The 20,952-nt window shown below is 39.3% G+C and overlaps 1 protein-coding gene across 2 annotated transcripts in view; it reads right to left on the bottom strand.

Moving 5' to 3' along the window:
- spata17 (spermatogenesis associated 17) overlaps positions 1–20,952 on the bottom strand; it is a 105,655-nt gene that overhangs the window by 57,788 nt on the left and 26,915 nt on the right. For both annotated transcript variants that reach the window (XM_034188107.1, XM_034188099.1), the window contains exons 5-6: positions 16,193–16,296; positions 1,577–1,700 (exon numbers count right to left, since the gene is read on the bottom strand). In XM_034188107.1, coding sequence (XP_034043998.1) covers positions 1,577–1,700; positions 16,193–16,296 — 228 coding nt within the window. The remainder of the gene's footprint in view (positions 1–1,576; positions 1,701–16,192; positions 16,297–20,952) is intronic.

Below are 20,952 nucleotides of genomic sequence, written 5' to 3'. Positions count from 1 at the left end.
ATGATTCGTTCAGATATCGTCAATGTTCGTGCAAGACGTCGGACTTGGGAGGTTGGACAAAGCTAGACGACAGTCAAACAGAATGCTGATGGTACGGGAACTACGCAAACGATGAGAAACCGTCAAGACAGAAAGGAAAATGGAATACAGACGAACTGAAGTTGTCATCGGAATTCGTTCACATTTTTCAACAGTTTGGAAATTCTGATGAAGCGCCTGCTACAGAAAAATTTCTTGTTTCGTTTTGGCTTCAGTGTCCTTTGTTAGTGCCATGTGACCGGGGCTTGGATTATTATGGATTATTCTTCCCATTTGTGTTGCATTGCATTTATAGCGCAATTTGGTTCCATTTAGTGTGCAAATTTGGTTCCATACATTTAGTCCATTGCACTCGCGCACACACATGCGCGCATGCACACCCACATGCACGCACATACACACACGCACACCCACACAATGCACAAAAACACACACAAAACAAATTCACTGTGCTGTAAACTGTGTGAAACACGAAGAGCTGTTAGGAAGAAGTCAAAATGAAAAAATAGCTAATTTCTAATGTGATTTTTTTCGCTGCACTGAGGAAGTACACAGTCTTTTTTTTTGGAAGTATACGCGTGCACAAGCATCATCCTGCTTGTGTGAGCAGTGGGTCTGCGCTTAGCTTTAAAACATCCTTGTCATTTGATTGGTGCTTTGTATGTCATGTGACATGGATTATTTGCCCCATTTGTGTTGGATTGCATTTAGAGTGCAATTTTGTTCTATTTAGGGTGCAAATTTGGTTCCATACGTTTGGTACTATTGCACTCTGTGCACACACGCACACACACACACGCACACGCACACACACACACGGATCAAAAGCACCCCTACGTCACTCGTATTCCTTCAAAAGGAGAGCTTCCTCTGCTTTTTGCTGTGGTTGCAGCAGACAACTGCCATGATGTGTTTGTGACAGTTCTCACACAAGCCACCGGGCATCGCTGTTACTCTGAGCAGGGCTGTGTGTACAAAAAGGTTGACGAAAGTGTAGAATAAGAAACTGAAGAGTGAAACTGCTAGGCTAAGTGCTAAGCACGTCATTCTGCAGTTCATATATCATATAATAAAGCCAGTCAATGAAACAAAGGCTGGATAGTTCATGACGACGCCCAACCCGGAAGTAAACAAAACTGTTTGTGAAAACAGTTGACTAAGGTTAGACAACTAATCTACAAGTTTATCCATCAATGTGAAACAGTGATTAGACGGATAATGTTGGGTGACTAACTGTAGTCCACTAAGAAAGTTTAATAGCCTGAAAGATTAGGTTGCTTTATGAAACCGGGTCCAGATCATGATAAGTGGTATTTTGTAGCTATGACAGGATTTACATCCTCAAATATTTTATATTTATTTAGGTTTTAAAGCATTATACTCATTAGCAGTAGTAACAATAAATAATTTCATAGCAGATACAGTTAAGCCAAGAACATGAAGTCACAATGACTTCCCAGTTTAACTCATTTTCACTTTATGTACTGAATGTCAAATGCTTGAGATAATTATGATTCTTGCTGTCGAGTGGACTAACCTGATGTGTGCTGAGGAGATGGTGCAGCCGATGAGCTTCGTGCACCTTCTTTGCATGCTCTTTCACCTTTAGCAAACATTCTCTCTCTTTCATTTGAAGTTCCTCAAATTCATCCAGCTTTCTCCTACAAGACATATACATGCATCCATCTGGTTTTATAAATAAAATTCCAAACCATAAAAGCCATATTTATCAAAGATCACTATCACAATTTACAGGAAAATATGGCTTTTATATTTATTCTGAAGCAACAGGGTTGAAAAGAAAGCTTTAACAAAAACAAAAACAAAAAACACAGACTAAAACTGTAAAAGTGGAAATAATAATCAGGTTTTCCTAACAGTAATTACATGTGCCAACTGTACAATCTGCTGGGAAAACGAGCCAAGTCTAAGTTTAAGATAGTGGTATTTCATGAAATACCCCCCCGATTTGGAAAAACTTTGGTTAAAACAGTTTAAATGCTGCATTCATCTGCATTCTGACAGTCAAACTTTAAGTGGAAAAACAAAAACTCCAGAAGGAAAATTTCATTTACCAAAACATCATGCCAATCATTTTCAAAAAACCATAAGAAAATGGGAGCCCCCGATAATCCTGCATCATAAAATACATGAACATAAAATTAGTGAATAACCAAATGACAAAGTTTATGGCGATCATTTTCAGAAAAGACAAATCTAGTTCAGAAAAATATCACTCCAATTCTGCATTACCATTACGTACTGAATGAAAAAAACAAATAATGGTAGAATTGATGCTATATATGCAAAATAATAATTTGATTATATTCAATTGACAACAACATATTTTTGTAAAGCTGGAAACATAAAGCTTCAAAGGAAAACTGGTGTTGTCCATTCAGGTGGCCATGTTTTGTTCAACCTCACTACAGCAGATACAGGAAACAGGAAGGCTACCACTGCTGAAGAGATGGTTTGATAAAGAGATGGTTGGATAAAGATCAAGAATCAAAGCAGGGAACCATACACCAGCACCCCCTTCAGTTAAAGAAGCGGAATAAATATCTTGCATCTAGTACCAACATAAACATTGTTTCCACAGTGCACTGTGTTAACCAAGTCAGTCAAGTCTGGGAGCTGCACTTTGCTGCATCCACAACACGATGGAACTGCCCTGGGTCCTGAGTGGCAACCAGCCATGCAAACAACTGCTTCATTCCCACATCTCAAAAATAACCACATATCTATGGCAGTGAGGTGAAACTTGTGTACAAGTACACAAGGGGGTCCAGCACAATCCTCAGGAATTTTCAGGGTCTAGTTGCGGAAGAACTCCCACAACCTATTCGGATCACCAGTTGTGTCCATATATGCATGTCGTTCAGCCAAACTGCATGCAAATTCCTGAGAAACAGTTGGATCTTGAAGTCTGCCCAGATTTGATCTTGAGCACTGAGCAAGCAGTAGCCTGCAAGACTCAAACTATATCTTCAGGTAAGCCACAAGAAGTCTGGGGTCAAAATTCACAAATTGTGTGAATGACATGTTTTAAATTTGTAGTTCATATAAAAAAAAAAAAAAAAAAAAAAATGAAGCTAATTTGGAGTTTCCCTGCTTATTTTGACCCTATTCATTTATTGTCAAGATTGATCAAGGAGTCATCAACTCATCAGCGACAAATGGTGCCTGACTATTGATGACAAATGATGTTCTTTTGTCATCCCAACTTTACAAAAATTCATACAATCTTCAATTGATTTACAGGGAGGAGAGGAGGAGAGAACAGAGAATTGTTGTTGTTGTGAGAGACGATAGAAGAGAAGAAATAAGCAGATTGATAGTGTACGTATACCAAGTGGAGGGCACTTTTCTCTTAAAAATGGAATATGCAGAGTCCAACTTTTCCCATCTTTTTTAAAATAACATCAAATAATTTATTATTTTATGCTTGATGAATAATGTGTATTTACATTCCGAGTTCCCATATTTATACCCATGAATGTGCTTTTGCCATAAAGGTGCAGGACTTGCAGGTGCAATGAAATGAGCCCACAGTGAGCAAAAACTTATTATCCCGAAATGTGGAAAACATAATTTTCATATTGAAATTTGAAAAAACCTAATTTTTAAATTTCATATTTTGCAGATGTTTGTGGAGATTCTTAGTCATCCAGGTCAAGGTATCTAAGCAGTCTAAAAACTGATTAAGGTTTACTGGATGAAGGGTGATCTAAAACTAAACAAGTCCAAATGACCTGACTCAACCTGCTTGGACAAATTTTGCAGCTATTCCTCAACCTAACTGGGGCTTTGTTTTATGAATCACTTGTCGAGGAGCTATGTGAGTACATGGCATGCAATATGAAGATGCATGTAATATAAAGGTCTCTGAATACAAATAACAATGGATAACAATAACAAGCTCTCATAATCTGGGTGGGGGGTTGAGACAGACTGTGAAAGAATGAGGCACAGGGGATGAGAGAGAGAGAAAGAGAGAGAGTGAGAGAGAGACACAGATGTATAAAGGGAGATCCTGTCAGTAAGAAAACAAGCGAATGAAACTGAATTGGACGGAGAAACCAATGTGAGTGAGAGAGGTTGTAAGCGGGAGAATGATGGATATATTCCATCACCACAGTCAGGACAGGTCTGTCTGTGACATCTGTTAAGTGAAGCTGGCTAAATGGGATGCATTAAAAGCCCATACACAGCAATTTCATTCTGCAATCACACAGTCTTTTTGTTAGAAGAAGGTAATATCTTAAGGAGGGAATCGGAAACAATTACTGAAGCACACACACCATGGTAATGTGAAAACACACACAGAGAGACACACAACGAATGTAAATGTAAAGCCAATCTTATTCCAGAAGAGAAATATAACTAAGAGTTTAGCTATAGCTCATCAACAATCACTCCTTTCTTTTGTTCTCTTCAACTTAACTGATTTTTTTTTCTTTCTCTCCTTAACTTCACTTTTCAATTACAAGCCTCCATGGAGAAATCAGAATATTCATAGTGCATCTGTAATGCGAGGTTAATACATTCTACGAATGCAAGATTTAAAAAGAAATCACAACATTCTTTCCATTGCCTTTGCATTCTCCTTTCTCAGTACCAGATTAAATTACAATATAAATGAAATATGCAGAGCACTGCATGCGTGTGTGTGTGTGCAGAGGAGACAGCGTATCTAAATATGTCTGTGTGTAATATTAAGGTGAGTAATTTAAGACTGTGTGGCTGCATGTCTATACTCGTGTGTGCATGTGTGTGTTCTGCAAATACGGGGTTGCCTGGCCTCTATTTGTCCAGCATGCTAACAGTGATATTACCTATTTCTTTAAAAAGATGAAGTTTTGGTTTATTGCAGCACAGTCTGATTCACAAACCAAATTGGTAAACATATGTATGTGTGTTTGTGTGTGTGTGTGTGTGTGTGTGTGTGTGTGTGTGTGTGTGTGTGTGTGTGTATATATTTTCCTGCATTGACCTCACTTCAAGATGTTTTCTGGGACCATAAAATACATCCATATGCCTGTATATTCTTCTGCATTCAGCATTACAGTATGAAAATGGAATCTGAAATATGTCTGTGTGCCAGTAAATTAAGGGCGTAATGGTACACAAAAATCATGGTTTGGTACATACGTACCATGATTTTAAGGTCATGGATCAATATATTTTTTGAAAAAGAAACAAAAGAGGAAGGTCATCAGAACAACAGCTGTGTACACACTGAACTTTTTGCAATTCTTCTGATGCTTGTTGTTCCAGGCTTGTTTGTACAGTCTGCGCAAAGTGCTACTTGCCTTTGCAAATCTACTACCAATTTTGGTACGTGCCGATATTGTGCATCCCAGGTTGCTGAATTGGTGGATTGTCTTCTGCTCTGTCTCCTCATTGGTGATGGGAGGAGGTTGGTAATCATCTTTAGGTGCAGGGTGATGGAGAACTTCCATCTTTTTCACTGACTTCCAATCCAAAAAGCTAGGTAACCTTTGCAACACAGAATGTAAAGTGCTGTGTGCACAACATAGGCAACATCATCAACAAAGAGAAGTTTCACCAGTGCTTTAGTTTGGGCCTGTAGTTGCGTCAGGTTTAACAGCCAGCCACCATTACGGTAACGGATGCAGAGACCATCATCGTTATCAAGGCCTTCTGTGGCTCTACAAAGCATCATGCTTAAGAAGATCGTAAAAAATGGTAAATGGTAAATGGACTGCATTTATACAGTGCTTTTCCATCTGCATCAGGCACTCAAAGCGCTTTATAAATAATGCCTCACATTCACCCTGCCGTGAGGGTGCTGCCATACAAGGTACTCACTACACACGGGAGCAACTAGGGGATTAAAGCCCCTTTCACACCGGGGCTGCTCCCAGTTGCTTCCTGTGGTGTCATGACGATGCAGGAATATCTGCGTCAGGTGCGCACATCAGGGGGCAGAGAGGAGGTGAGAACGCAGCCTGCAGGTTCTCTGCACAGAGAAGTCAGAGTACACAGTTTGGCTGCAGACAGACTGTGCACTCTGACTTCTCTTCTACTTTATATTTGTTCTTGTGCAGAGCTGCAGGGCTGTGCTCTGAGTTCTGTTATAGTTTATCTTTCCTCCTTTGACCGCGAGATGCGCGCGCACCTGCGCGCGAGCAAACCGTCCGTAAGCAAATGTGGAGATGTCTGGAGTTCAACTTGATGTTGACATGTCCTGTCTCAGGACTTATGTCCTTTTTGTCCTTTTTTGCTCAGACCATCAGTTGGGGATGGACATCCTGTCTGTGAGAAGAGCCTGGCCATCTGTGCTGCCCAAAGGACTCTTGACCTGGTGTGATGAGCCGTGCACCTCTTTCAGGTCTTCATAAGACACTGGTGACTATAGTCACTCTGCGTAAAGCTGAGTAACTGTATTTCTGTGAGGTTGATCCACCATTCATTATGGATTTCTTGAAACTCGCGCTGGAGGTTGCCATATACAAGGCAGAAGGCTGCTTTCTTTTCTGGACAGGACGGTTGGCCAAGGTGAATCTAATGGGTAGAAGGCTTCTTTGCTAGCAATTCTGGGATCTCATGGTTGTTTTCATCAAACCAGTCTTCATTTTTCCTTGATGAGAGCCCTGGCAGTTTTAAGGTCTTCCCAAAGCACCCCTGGAGAGAGGTTTTTAGGGCACATGGAATTCTTGAGTCTTGACTGGAGATTTGCAAAAAACTCCATTTTCACTTCAGCTGATTGGAAATTGTCAACGTGAAGTTTCTTAAGTGGGGTGCCTCCTCTCTTGGGCTTGGCTTTGAATTTGAGGATGCATTTGCAGTGAAGAAGTTTCACACTCTGCACTGGGCACCATCCGCATTTGTCTGACATGTTGAAGGTCCATTTGGTGAATCAAGATGTAATCTATTAGGTGACAGTGTTTGGACTGAGGATGCATCCAGGTTGTCTTCTGTCTGTTGAAATATGGTCTTGGTAACTGTGAGTTGCTGCTCTGCGCATAACGCCAACAGAAGGCACCCTGACAGTAAATGTATATAACAGCAATGTAACCTTTGGATGTGTGTATGAAATATGCATGACTAAACAGCTATATATCCCACTTTTGTCTTATATATATGAGTGTGTGTGTGTGTGTGTGTGTGTGTGTGTGTGTGTGTGTGTGTGTGTGTGTGTGTGTGTGTGTGTGTGTGTGTGTGTGTGTGTGTGAGTGTGTGTGTGTGTGTGTGTGAGTGGCTGCATCTTTAAGTGAGTGAAGTGTGTATTTGTGTGTGTATATGCGTGTGAATGTATGTCAGATTGAATGGGCGACCTTTGCTTCCCTGCCCGCAGCCACAGTGTTATTAATTGCTGTGTAGTGGACAAAAGCCAAACAGATTTGTAACGGCTGAAGGCACCTCGATCTGTGTCGCCCGACCGGCCGACACAACATACAACCCTCATTAGCCGTGTTCAGCACGCTGCATGTGCCCTTCTCTGTACTACTGAGTATGAGTTTAACTGAGAGAAAGAAAGAAAGAAAGAAAGAAAGAAAGAAAGAAAGAAAGAAAGAAAGAAAGAAAGAAAGAAAGAAAGAAAGAAAGAAAGAAAGAAAGAAAGAAAGAAAGAAAGACTGCAGTTTCACTTTTACATTTGTATTGACAATAATGACAATATTTGAAAAATAAGACTAAACATTCTCATTACTTTTGCTTGCTGTTGAACTGATGGACAAACCATTGAAGTGGACCTGAACAACTTTCCAATACTTCAAACCAGAAGTGACATGTTCACCCTGACCACTTAACTTATACAACTGGCTAATATAGTACCGCTACATTCCTTACTTCTTCCTCAATAATTTAGTCCTTGGTTCACAATGAGGAGTCAAGACCTGATGTGATATCAAAGAGCAAAGGTATGCGATAGTATGCCATGCGAGCAGTCTTCTAGGCTAGCACAGGAGCACCTAATTGGTGAGGTTCTAAATATTTAATGAAGGCTTGACTTGATTGGGTGGTTTAAATGCCCCAATTAAATGATTCAATAGTTGGCAAGGAAAGGGGAGGGTCAGATGATCCATTTAAATACAAAATGAGCCTTCAACACTCATAAAACAACACATTGGTTTTAAGTCACTCGATAATTGACCAAAGTAACTAAAAATTCTTCTTGTTTCTTTTCCTCTTTCTCATCATCTTTATCCCATGATTTTTTTTTTTTTTTTTTTGTGGGCTTGAAGGAAGTAAGGCGGTAATGTGCACCTGGGTAGAACACATTATGAGTTGAGTATCATGCTCAAAGACACTTCGACACTCAGCCACACTTCAGGTTCAAGCTCACACACCCTCTGGTAGTGGACAACCAGATCAATTGTCTAATACAGAGTTCCTACAACTGACAGAAACGGTACAGTAGGAAATCTAAATTTCAGTGCAGAATCAACTCCAGGTTTCACTACAAAAAAGGAAACAATCTCTTTCATACATTTCAACCGATTTCTGTCACTTTTCAACTTTCTGAACAAAAGTAATTTCCTTAAATGACAGGGACAGCCATGCACCCAAATAATATTTCAGCAGACGCACATTCACACCGAAACTCCAATTATACTGAAAGAGTGAACCCGTCTCCCCTCAAACTGAATCAGAAACGGCAGCAAAAAAAAAAAAAAAAACGACTGATGCATAGAAGTGGAGTGATAGCAGGGCCAGCGCACAAGCAGACCCACACTCTCTCTACCATAGCAGCTCTGCTTTCATGAATGTCCTTGAGGGGGGGATAGCAGTGGGAAGGAAAAAGGGGAGGGTAGTGAGCTGAAGAGAGACAGGAAAAAAGTATCATGAAGAAGAAAGAATTAACAAACTAAAGCTGCTCATCTTAGCGGCACAAGTCCATAATTTCCTCATGAGCATCTTCTTTTGGACACAGGATAAGTTAAAAGATTTTTGTTGCAGTACTGCAACTTCACATATATTTATTTACCTGATTATGGCAGTAATAATTACCCAGCTGTTTACTGCAGATAGAGGAATAATTCATGCAGTCAACAGGCCGTGGTGGTGGCAACAGAGATGACACCAACACATTTAGTAAATATGCAAAGTGCTGTTGCTCTGCTTTCCTAATTGCCCCCATCGTCCCACTGCATGGCCTTATTAAAGCCTGGGAACTTTAAGTGTCTCCCTGACAAAGTGATAAACTATTGGGGTACTGAGGAAAACTATGGTAAAGTGGGAATTTTGCCGGGGTCCTGACTTCATTATTGTATGCACTGAGGAGAGAAAGGATGAATGAGGCTGGAAGCCGACGCACATCAAAATGACAGCAGAGATGGGGAGGAAGAAAAAGAAAGAACACAGGAATGCCTGAGGGAGGGAGGGAGGGAGGCAGAAGACAAGGTAAGAAACAGAAGAGGGTAGCATACTATTGTATAGTCGTGGCTATGAGTTGGATGTCATACCTAATGGTATTACACAGATGTTTTTTGGCGAGGGATATCCATCATGAGAAAAGAACAGAGATGGACAGAGAGGTTCAGCAGGCTATGCATTGTTCTGAGTCCTACGTCATTACCATGCACAATACCATGTGCAACCAATCAGCCTGAACTAAATAGGAACCATTAGTCTAACTTTGAATAATTTATGCAGCTGCTTGGACACATGGACAAAAGGAGAGAGCATGCTGGTGGATTAAAAAGTGGACCTTTGCAAGGTGACTGATCAGGCAGAGTGTGATCCGAGGGCTCAGTGGCTAACACAGAAAGGATATTTTAAATAAATGTCGGCACAGCGTTAATTGATCATGACCCCAGCAGCACTAAATAAACATGTGATTAACTGGAGAGAGAGTGACCTCAGCACCTCAAAGTACTATGAAGGAGGGGGGCTGTGCATCCATGTGCGACTGAAAACTAGTGATGCCACACGGGATTAAAACAGAATGACTAAACCATCACAACCTCTCATCCTGTTTAATACTGACAGATTTCGATTTGTTTTTTGTATTTAAATTCTCTTGTGCGAATATATATAAATCAGTAATCAGATTAAAGTTACTTCTCCATGTCACTGTGCGTTACTATTATTTTTCATTGTGGGTCGATAGCAGCATTAAACTTGGTCCGTGGGCAGGGGGTCGGGGTTCGACTGAACTGCCCACTTTAAGCGAGCTGTGAGCTTTTCATCCGCGTTTTTTTGCAGCTGCTCGACTCGTCCTCACCTCTTAAAGCGCGGTGATCAGCATACCTGCACTGAGCTTTACAAAGACATTTTTATACTTTTTTTCCTCCTTTATTTAGAATTCTGAGCTGAGCCGCTCTGTATCTGGTCGTTAAAAACAGCTGATCCTCCGCGACGTGTCAACAACTAACACTATTTTCCACTCAAATGCACCTAAACTCTCTTTCTGAGGACCACATGATGTGAAAACGCAGTAAAACTTTCTTACCTGTAAATCTGGTCATGTTTTCTGCATAAATAAATGTAATCCATTCTTTGTGCTCAAACGCCAAAGCAGGGGCGAATCCAGATGGAATGGGGGCGTGGGGCAAGGATGTGCCCCCCTCACAACACCCCTAGATTAAAGGTCCAGTTTTGAAGCCGTTTTTTACTACAACTACTAATATTGCTTAAAATAATAATAATTTCGACAAGTAAAATGTTTAGAGAGAATTTAAATGTTAGAAAAATGTTAGAATTTAATAGTTACATTTATAAAAAATGTAGGTTCGAAATTGCAAGTTTTACTGTTACAGTGCTGTCAACAGTTAAATATGAGGTCAAGAAAGAGGTCTTTATTTTACTTTTTATAAAACAAGTATTTATTTTCATTGAAGTCAAGAAAGGGTGACTATAAAGTGAATTTTGGCAAAACAGGTATCATTGTCATGTTGAGGTGGCAGAGGGTTGTTGTCGACAGCTGGGAAAAGTAACTAAAAAAGTAACTAGTAATCTAACTTAGTTACTTTTACAATTGAGTAATCAGTAAAGTAACTAAGTTACTTTTTCAAGGAGTAATCAGTAATCAGTAACTGGATTACTTTTTCAAAGTAACTGTGGCAACACTGATTGCGGGTGAAGTAAATAAAGCTTTAACAGTTAAAAACATTTGTCAGCAGATAAACAGCTCTATTCTCTGTAAACAGAGAAGAGCTGGTTTCAGGAGAAACCACTCTATCCTCTGCAATCAGAGGAGAACTGGTCACAAGATAATTACTCTTGACACCATACTGACTCACCGGCAATGTCACCCAAGTCATCCAGAGGCATACAGTTTTAACTTATGGTTAAAATTTTAAGAAAACTAATTTCGGACATGTTATTTAAAGTAACGTCACTTCTGAAGTTTTATAAAGTGAAAATATCAGCTATATGTTTTAGTTTTAAAGTATTGCACTAATTTTGAGGTTTCAGTAAGGAAATGCTGTGTCCAGGTGCATTATGGGTAATCTCAGTCACGACAGGAGAAATGCATTTGAGATGCTCTGATCAGGCTCCACACAGACAACAGCATTAAACTCTTTGTATATTGTGCCTAAAACTCTCGTGAATATATTCTCTGGGTTTACAGACATTGTTATTCTGTTTGTTTTATTTAAAAATGCCAGAAGCAGCTCAGGTTGCTTCTCCATTATTTTCAATTGGAATGCCTGTGAGTTGCATCGCTGTTTGCTCTACGGCCTCTACTGCCATCTACTGGCCAGCAGTGTTCATGTCAGTATTCACCGTAAGTATTGACATATCCCATAATCCTAATGTTCATTTACAATTGTCCTCGTGAATTCTGTTGTTTAAACCGCAGCAACTCTCTGATGCACAAAAAAAAAAAAAAAAACAAACAAAAAAACTGGTATGCAAAAGATTATGGGTTAGGGTCTGAGCATCTAGGCGCCAGTAGATGGCAGTGTTCTATGCATTTTGACCCCGGTTATATCAGATGGTTATCTAATAACTTGACTTTTGGCTTTTGCAAATGGCTCTTTTTTTGACATAAGAATAAAATGGCATATTTTACAAAAGCACATTTATATGTACCAAAACATCACATCACATTAACATGTTGGTTTTTACATAGAATGAATGTGTCAACCAATCAGTGTTAGTTGAGGCTCATTTACCCATAATCTCTTTGGCATCTGTCTGTGTTTGTTACAAAACTTCAGAATTAGTGCATTATTTTAAATTAAAAGATATGTGTTATACTTTAACTTTGTACAAATGACAGAATTGACATTAATGGAGTTAGTCTATCCGGATTAATTTGATTATTTTAAATCAAAACCATAAGATAAAACTGCTTTATTTTCCAAGACCTCTGCCTCATAGTGGCATTGCTATATCATGTTGAGGAATAATGGTGCGTGCGCGCGCGTGCGTGCGTGCAATTGAGCTTAGCTCCTCTCAACTGCTTCAAAATATGTAGTAGGGAGGGCACACAAAGACAGAAGTGCTGACTCAGTGTTTGGGTCCGTGGTCGTCTTTGATGCTACCAGAAGCGATCATGGTGTTAAAACTCAAAATCAGTTTGTTAGTAGTTCACTGAAAGTTATCGGTTAGCTGTAGCTTCTGATAAATTTATAAAAATATCTCTGGGTTGATAGGAATAAAGCAGCTAGTAAAAGAAGGCAGAAAATATTCAGATTTAGGATGCCAAAATCAAATAAAATGAATATTTAAAAAACAAACAAACAATTAACTGGTTACCAAAATAGCTGTTGATGAATTTAATAGTCAATTAATTGGATAGTCATTGCAGTTCTAGCCTCATTCACACTGATTGTAGAAAAACCATCATACAGCTCACTATAGTGGAATTACAGTTGATGATGACGTCAGATGCAGCCATTTTTCAGTATTTATCAGACAGACAATAATTTACATAACTGAAAGATAGAACAGGGTTACAATGTTTTGCACATTACATGAAAACAGAAAGCTTTAGCTTTGATTGTTGTTTAAAAAGTCAACTTTTTTACGTTATAGCTTCATTTCTCTCTGTTACATGACACAAATTATTCACCTTGACCTAATTTAAACGGGGTGACTGCACTTAAATAATCCATCTCTCCCCGTTGGTCTTTTCTCTTCTTTAAAGATAAAATAGCATCCAGTTTGTGCAGAAATCGAAATACCTGCCGGTCATTGCCAGTCCGGCTGTGGAGACGTACAGATGTAGTTATGGATCCCCAAAGACGTAGTGTGATAGTTGCTGCCATCCAACAACATACCAATCAACATGTCCAAGTCCAGCAACTGTTCCAGAGGCTGTGGTGTTGGTGTGAATAGTGATGCCGTAAGGCCCGAGTGTGTTTCTGTTCTGACCGCAATGCAGATGCTGCGCGCACACGCAATACAACCGCTGTTTCCACCACACGTGCATGATGCATTCACAATACATCTGTAATAATTCCGTGATAATCGCAATGCGTCCTATCCGTTTCCTCAATTCTTTCCTCGTTACCTCCGCCAAGGAGGTTATGTTTTTGGTCGGGTTTGTTTGTTTCTTTGTTTGTCTGTCTGTCAGCAGGATAACTCAAAAAGGTTTGAACGGATTTTGATGAAATTTTGTGGAGTGGTTGGAAATGACAAGAGGAACAAGTGATTAAATTTTAGTGGTGATCCGGATCACGATCCGAATCCCGATGCTAATGTGTTAGCATGTCTATGGCATTTTCAATGTTAAAAGTTAGCATTAAGCAGTTGCAGCTGTCATCACGTTCGGGTGCATTTGTTTTCAAATTGTAATATTTCTTAAATTTATTTTTACCTCCGCCAAGGAGGTTGGAAATGACAAGAGGAACAAGTGATTAGATTTTAGTGGTGATTCGGATCATGATCCGGATCCAGATGCTAACGCGTTAGCATATCTATGGCATTTTCAATGTTAAAAGTTAGCATTAAGCAGTTGCAGCTGTCATCACGTTCGGGTGCATTTGTTTTCAAATTGTAATATTTCTTAAATTTATTTTTGTTTATATATTAATAATCTAATGATTATTATATACAATTTTAGAGAAACAGACAAAAAGAAATAGATCACTGTGCCAAGGAGGGAATCTCTTTAGGGTCAGTGACCCTATGGCCTTGTTTAGAGAAGTGTTTCATAAATGTTAAAAAATTCACAATATCAGTGCTCAGATGACAGTAGCTTCTGGGAAAGGTGCAAGTTGCAATAAACTGTGATGCCAAGCGCTAAGGATACATGCTATCCAGTCACAGCAGATGAACATTTTTTTACTACTGAGCAAACATCATTGTTACACTTTTTTAGGTTCAATGATTCCACAGCGTGTAGATGTTATGGCGTGAGTGACCCCATGGTCTTGGCGGAGGTTTGCACTCTCTGAGTGCTTCTAGTTTCCTTTATACATCTGTGATTGTTCCTCATATATTCGCTATACATTATTAATATATCCGTAATTCATACTGGGACATTTGTCTTTTTGGCCAATTTTGCTGCGGACGACGACGAACGCCTGTAATTTGTATACTCAATTCATTCGCAATTAATCCTCTCCCCAGTGGGACCGGGCCCTTACAGCCAGCATGTGAATGCAGCATATATGGCATGACATCACTGTTTCATTTGTGATACAATACAGACACTGGAACCCTCAGTGTCTTCCAATACTGACAGCAACCTGATACAGTTTTCCTGGTCTTAAAATATCTAATCTATGAATAAACACATTTGTTTAGATATACTTTGCTAACATAGCCATCTAACAAAAAATTAACTCAAACTATGAAACAAAACCCCTCTACCTCCCCTGAAGGAAAGCATACATAAATACCTCACAACTTGTCTGAGATGTGCAACAGAAACCTTGGATTGGATATTATTTTTTAAATTTCCAATATCAGATCCAGCAATTTTGGCCAATAACAGATTGACAGCAATCCAAAATATCAGACTGGAACATATGCCGCCACCATTATCAATTTTCAATTGCTTCAAATTCTGAATTGCTAAGATGCCCCCAGTGCACTTTGTCTCTCTATTGCTAAAAAGGACAAAGACTGCACACGGAAGGTGGAGGGCTGGCGGGTGAAGTAACGGGCTAAGTCAGTAAACCAAGGAGAATTACTGTATAACAAATTTACATTTAATTTTAGCTAAGGCCTAAAGATATTATCCACTAAAATATATTAGCGACATTAAAAAAATGACTATTAGCTAAATGTGATGTGGTTTTTTTTTGTGTCAAAAATAAAAGATGGTGCATCTGTAGCAGCAACCCCTGGAGCACAGTATGTTTTATTAATACACAAGCAGCGGTTCATATCAGAGGGTAATTTTTAATTTCTTCACATCGTTCACTTCTCTTCGTTTTAGCCCTGAGCATTTTAGAACTCCTCTCTTCCTCTTTTGATCTCTGTGGTGCCACTTCCTTCACTTTCACCCTATTCTTCTTTCTACCTCTATGAGATAACTACAGGAGTATTGAATGTAAAAACACCTTCTTGTGTCTCTGGCACAACACCTACTGCTACAGGTACATGATTATTCTTCTTAGTCAACATTTACCATTGTCAACTAATTTCATCTTGACTTACATGGATTATTACATCATTCAAGTAGTTTTACCAAGGAGGATCTATGGGTTCTTATAAACAGAGGAATAAAACAAGTTAAACTGAGCAAAAATTAAACACAGAGACTGAGTGAGGAAAAAAAGTATTGTAATTTCAGGAGTATAAGTGGCACCTTTTTTCTATATTTAACAGGACTTCAGTTTCTGATTTTTGTGCATTGTTGTCATGTACTTATTATTACTGCCACTTATTCTTCCATTATTAGAGTTTATTTTGTTAAGTTCATTGAGTCCTGTGAAAGCCCTATATAATAAACAACCCAATCTCACGCCATTTCTCCTTTCCCCTATGGTTAGGGGATGGGGAGGACTAGGTTATGGTTACGGTTAGGGTGATAAATAGTAAAATAATAAAAATTGCATCACGAAAATGTGACTCATTTCATGATGGGTGCACAAAAAAAAGCTTGTGACTAGGCTCAGAGTATAAACCAACTAACTGAGCTAAAGAAAGAAGAGTGGTATATGTGTTAAAGTTCATTACTGCAATGAACAAACAAACAAGAACTGGGATGAATCACTTCATTTTTTGCAGTGTGTGTGTGTGTGTGAACACGAGCTTTTTAGCTAACTGACATTTTTACCTGACTGCATCGTTTTGTATGGCGACACTCTGCAGATACCTCTTGCGTGCGTAGTAACTATGGATATACTTCCTGACATAGAATCCTCTCCACTGTCGCTGGATCTGCGGGTGAGATTAAAGCACAGCAGGCTGTCTTCAGAGGTTATCACATTGTAAAGGGAAATCAAAAATATCTGGTATTTCTGATGCTTATTTCATTTATTTACTATACCAACTTATTCCAGTTACGAGTCACAGGGAATCAGAATCAGAATTTCTTTATTTCCCGTGAAGGGAAATTAGTGTTGCAGCAGGAGCACACAAACGACAAGGTACACAATGACAATATTAACAGTGAGAATAAGACCCAATTAAAAGTCTAAAGTTAGACATAATAAAAACAATACAATATAAAAAAGCACACAAAATCACTAACAAATGTCAAATGTTCAGTCCAGAGTTCATGCAAAAAAAAGAAACTATAAAGTATTGCAAAAAATGCAATGTGTGGATGTGCAAATAAGTAATAGCAGTGCAAGAAAAACAAGAGCACCTAAGAGCTAATTGCCATTAAGTAATAAAATTGCACTGGGGATAAACAAGACCTGCAATCTTTTAGTCCTGCTCATAGGAGCCCTAAATTGACAACCTAAGGTCAAAAGCTCAAACTTTTTTTTTCAGTGGGTGAGTAGGACAATCCAGAATAGCATTATCCTTTCTCAGGTCCTGTCTGTTATCGATAGGCATTACCCCGGCCTGCTGACATCCTGAGATTTTTCCAGCAGTTTTAACAAGACTACCGAGACAACTTTTATTGGAATAGTTCCAGTTTCCAAACCATGCAAGAATACAAAAAGTTAAAACAGATTCAATAAAACTTTGATCAAAGAGAGTCATCATCTCAAAATAAACATGGAAGGGTCTCATCTTCCTCAAAAAGAACAATCTTTACTGAACCTTTTTTGAGGTAACATCAACATGAAGTTCAAAGCATGATTAGGGGAGCTGGAGCCTATCCCAGCAATCATTAGGCAAGAGGCGGGGTGGACCCTGGACAGAACACCAGTCTATCACTCACACCCATGGTCAATTTAAAGTTTCCAGTTCATATAACTTTCATGTCTCTGGAAGTGGGAAGACAGAGCTCCCAGAGGGAACCTACACACACATGCAAACTCCACACAGAAAGGACCAGACAGGAAGCAATCTCATGGCCTTCTTGCTATGAGGCAACAGTGATAAGCACTAATCCATTGTGCTGCCCAGTGATGCCCAATGATTTATAAAATAAAACACTTAAAATGGGATAATAACAACAACAATACAGGGTGATCTGCCTCCATGTAGATCTTGGTAGGCCTTTAAAAAAACCCTAAAAGAATGCTATGCCATGTATGCCATGGCATGTGGCATGGTTTTTCCTCATGTACTCACAGAGGTACAACCCCAGGTGGGACAGCTGTTACAGCCCAATATATTTCACTGTATCAGTCCACATTGATTGCGGAGGCTGCATATTAGCTTGTGTACATGCACCCACCCACACATATACACACACCCCATCAAACCATTTTAAAGCTAGGGGGTGGATGTCCTTCAGACTAATTAGGGGATTAAAACAATGGCAGGTAAAAGAATAATCACACTACAAGAAGAGTATGGAGGAAAAGAGGAGTGGAGGATGGAGGAAAACAACAAAGAGCAAAATGAGAATTAGCATTGATCTACCAGTCAATAGATAATTTTAAATAAAGTAATTGCCGCCTCCCAAGTTCTTGCTGACCTTTGTTGACTAGTGAAATCAATGCTGTTGCATCTAATACAAATCCGAGGTGCGGCATGTAAACACCGGTTTCTATTACGGCCTTAATACATTATCCTCTGTTAGCTACCACACAACGACACAGGCAACAGGAGTCTGGAGAAGAATGAAATCGAAATTGATTCAAATCAAGTGTCACACGGGGAAATCATGATGACTGGATCTCTCTTTCCTCAATCCCTGTCTTTTTTCTCTTCTGTTTTCGAACATTGATTATATATATATATATATATATATATATATATATATATATATATATATATATATATATATATATATATATATACATATATATAAATACATTTGTGGAGTAATACACCCATTTTGAAGAAGGTATACTCCACGTTTTATGCTTCCGCCTCACACCCACAAATATATTGCTGCCCAAATGGCCAGTGCATCAGACGCAATGCTGAGATTACCTACAGAAAGATCCATTTAAATAAGAGCAAGAACATTTAGAAGTTTTTAGTTATTTTTTAATAACTGTCAACAGACAGATTAAACCTACAGTAAATTGACTCATTTCACAAATACTGTGTGTACTGTCAAAGCATTATGTAAGTATGTAGTATTTACCTCATAGTCACAGAACTCTGTCACAGAACTGAGGGGTGATGGTCTAGTGCAGGGGTAGGCAACCTGTTCCAGAAAGAGCCATGAGGGTGCAGGTTTTCTTTGCAGCCGCTGACTCCACCAGGTGATTTTACTGATTAATATCACTTTGAGCAGATGGAATCAGTTAATCAGTGAAATCACCTGGTGGAGTCAGTGGCTGCAAAGAAAACCTGCACCCTCATGGCTCTTTCTGGAACAGGTTGCCTACCCCTGGTCTAGTGGTTAAACAGTAGCCTTGAGACCAGAGGATCCTCGGTTCAAGCCCCCATCAGGCCAGAAAATCACTAAGAGCCCTTGGGCAAAGCCCTTAATCCCCAAGGTGTTGCCAGTGTGTAGTGAGCACCTTGCATGGCAGCACAATGACACCAGGGTGTGTGTGTGTGTGAGAGAATGGGTCAATGCGAAGCATTATTGTAAAGTGCTTTGAGCTTATGATTCAGATGGAGAAGCGCAAAATAAAATTTCCTCCATTATCATCTAAAAACTATTAAAAATGACAAAGGAGGCATACTTTGGCAGTTCCCTTTATTACGATGACAAAGAACAACTTCCTAACAGTATTTTAAGTGATTAAAATAGTTTTGTGCAACACAGACAAGAACTAAGACAAATAAACTACACTTTAGGTCAGTAAAGACCTTGTTACTCAATAGTGAGGTTTTCGACAGCAGTGGAGTTCTGTGGCATGGAGGAATGAGCTACATTAGGCTTGAACCACAAACATATTTTTAAGGAAGATAAATGAGTGTTGGTTTATGTTTTTTCAGAAGAATTACTGAATCTCCCATGTATTTTACTTTCTTTAACAGGTGACATTATAACAAATTATTCATTCATTCATTGTTTCATTCACTGACCTTCCTTTGTTAATTTTTTTTAAACAAAATTTTCACATAAAGTTACACTTATTCATTCTGCTGGGTGATGTGTCATCTGCATTGATATCTATGAAGAAGCAATGAGCAGTGCTGAGCTCAGGGACTAACTCCAGTTCTGGAGCCAGTCCCCTGGTCAAGGACAGTGGTACAAGTGTCCCTAATACTTAAAAGGTATGTTAAGAGTGAGCGTTTTAGGGTGCGACAAAACTGGAACACACTGAGGACACCTGCACAACTGGGAGCACATGTAAACTCCACAGATAAAAGGCTCCATCTTGGCCCAGTGACGCTCATACACAAGACCTTTTTTATACTACTAACCACCCATACATGGTGCCACCTTATCCACATATATTTTAATTTCTTGAAAATTCTCATTACTTCTAAAGGCAAAAAAAATAAAAAATCCAGAATAAACTCAAGTTAATTTAGTCTGGAGGTAGTGCGCAGGGCAAATGAATTTGGTTTGTTGCAAACAAATGGTTTGTTGCTGTAGGACTCAGCTGCATTGCTTTTTGTGATATAATAAGCAACAGGAACAGTTAAAATATTTGGTTATTTTAGTTAATACTGTATATACAATATTTATACATTAAATAATATTTTTATAAACCCCAATTCCAATGAAGTTGGGACGTTGTGTGAAATGTAAATAAAAACAGAATACAATGATTTGCAAATCCTCTTCAACTTATATTCAATTGAATACACCACAAAGACAAGATATTTAATGTTCAAAGTGATCAACTTTATTGTTTTGTGCAAATATTTCCTCATTTTGAAATGGATGGCTGCAACATGTTTAAAAAAAGCTGGGCCTGGAAAGAGAGCCCAGTGGAACAGTGTGACTACAAAGAGCAGAGGTGGTGAAAGTAAATTAGTTTAAATACTTGGAGTCAACTATCCATAGCAATGGGGAATGTGGTGCAAAGGTGAAGAAAAGAGTGCAGGCAGGGTGGAATCAGTAGAGAAAGGTGACAGGAGTGATTTGTGATCAAAGAATATCAGCAAGAGTGAAGGGGAAAGTCTACAAGACAGTACTGAGACCAGCTATGTTGTACAGCTTGGAGACGGAGGCACTACCAAAAAGACAGGAGGCAGAGCTGGAGGTGGCAAAGCTGAAGATATTGTGATTCTCTTTGGGAGTGATGAGGATGGACAAGATTAGGAATGGACCAGTCAGAGGGACAGCTCAGGTGGCATGGTTTGAAGACAAAGTCAGAGAGGCCAGACTGACATGGTTTGGACATGTGCAGAGGAGGGACCCAGGGTACATAGGGACAAGGATGATGAGAATGAAGCCACCAGGCAGGAGGAGAAGAGGAAGGCCAAACAAGTGGTTTATGGATGTGGCGAGGAAGGACATGCAGAGGAGAATGCAGAGGACAGGGTGAGATGGAAACCATTGATCTGTTATGGTGACCTCTAACAGGAGCAGCCAAATCAATCAATCAATCAATC

Source organism: Thalassophryne amazonica, chromosome 2, assembly GCF_902500255.1.
Source record: "Thalassophryne amazonica chromosome 2, fThaAma1.1, whole genome shotgun sequence".
NCBI lineage: Eukaryota > Metazoa > Chordata > Actinopteri > Batrachoidiformes > Batrachoididae > Thalassophryne > Thalassophryne amazonica.
Note: the sequence above shows the minus strand (reverse complement) of the source record. Positions and strands in the feature narration are given on the sequence as shown.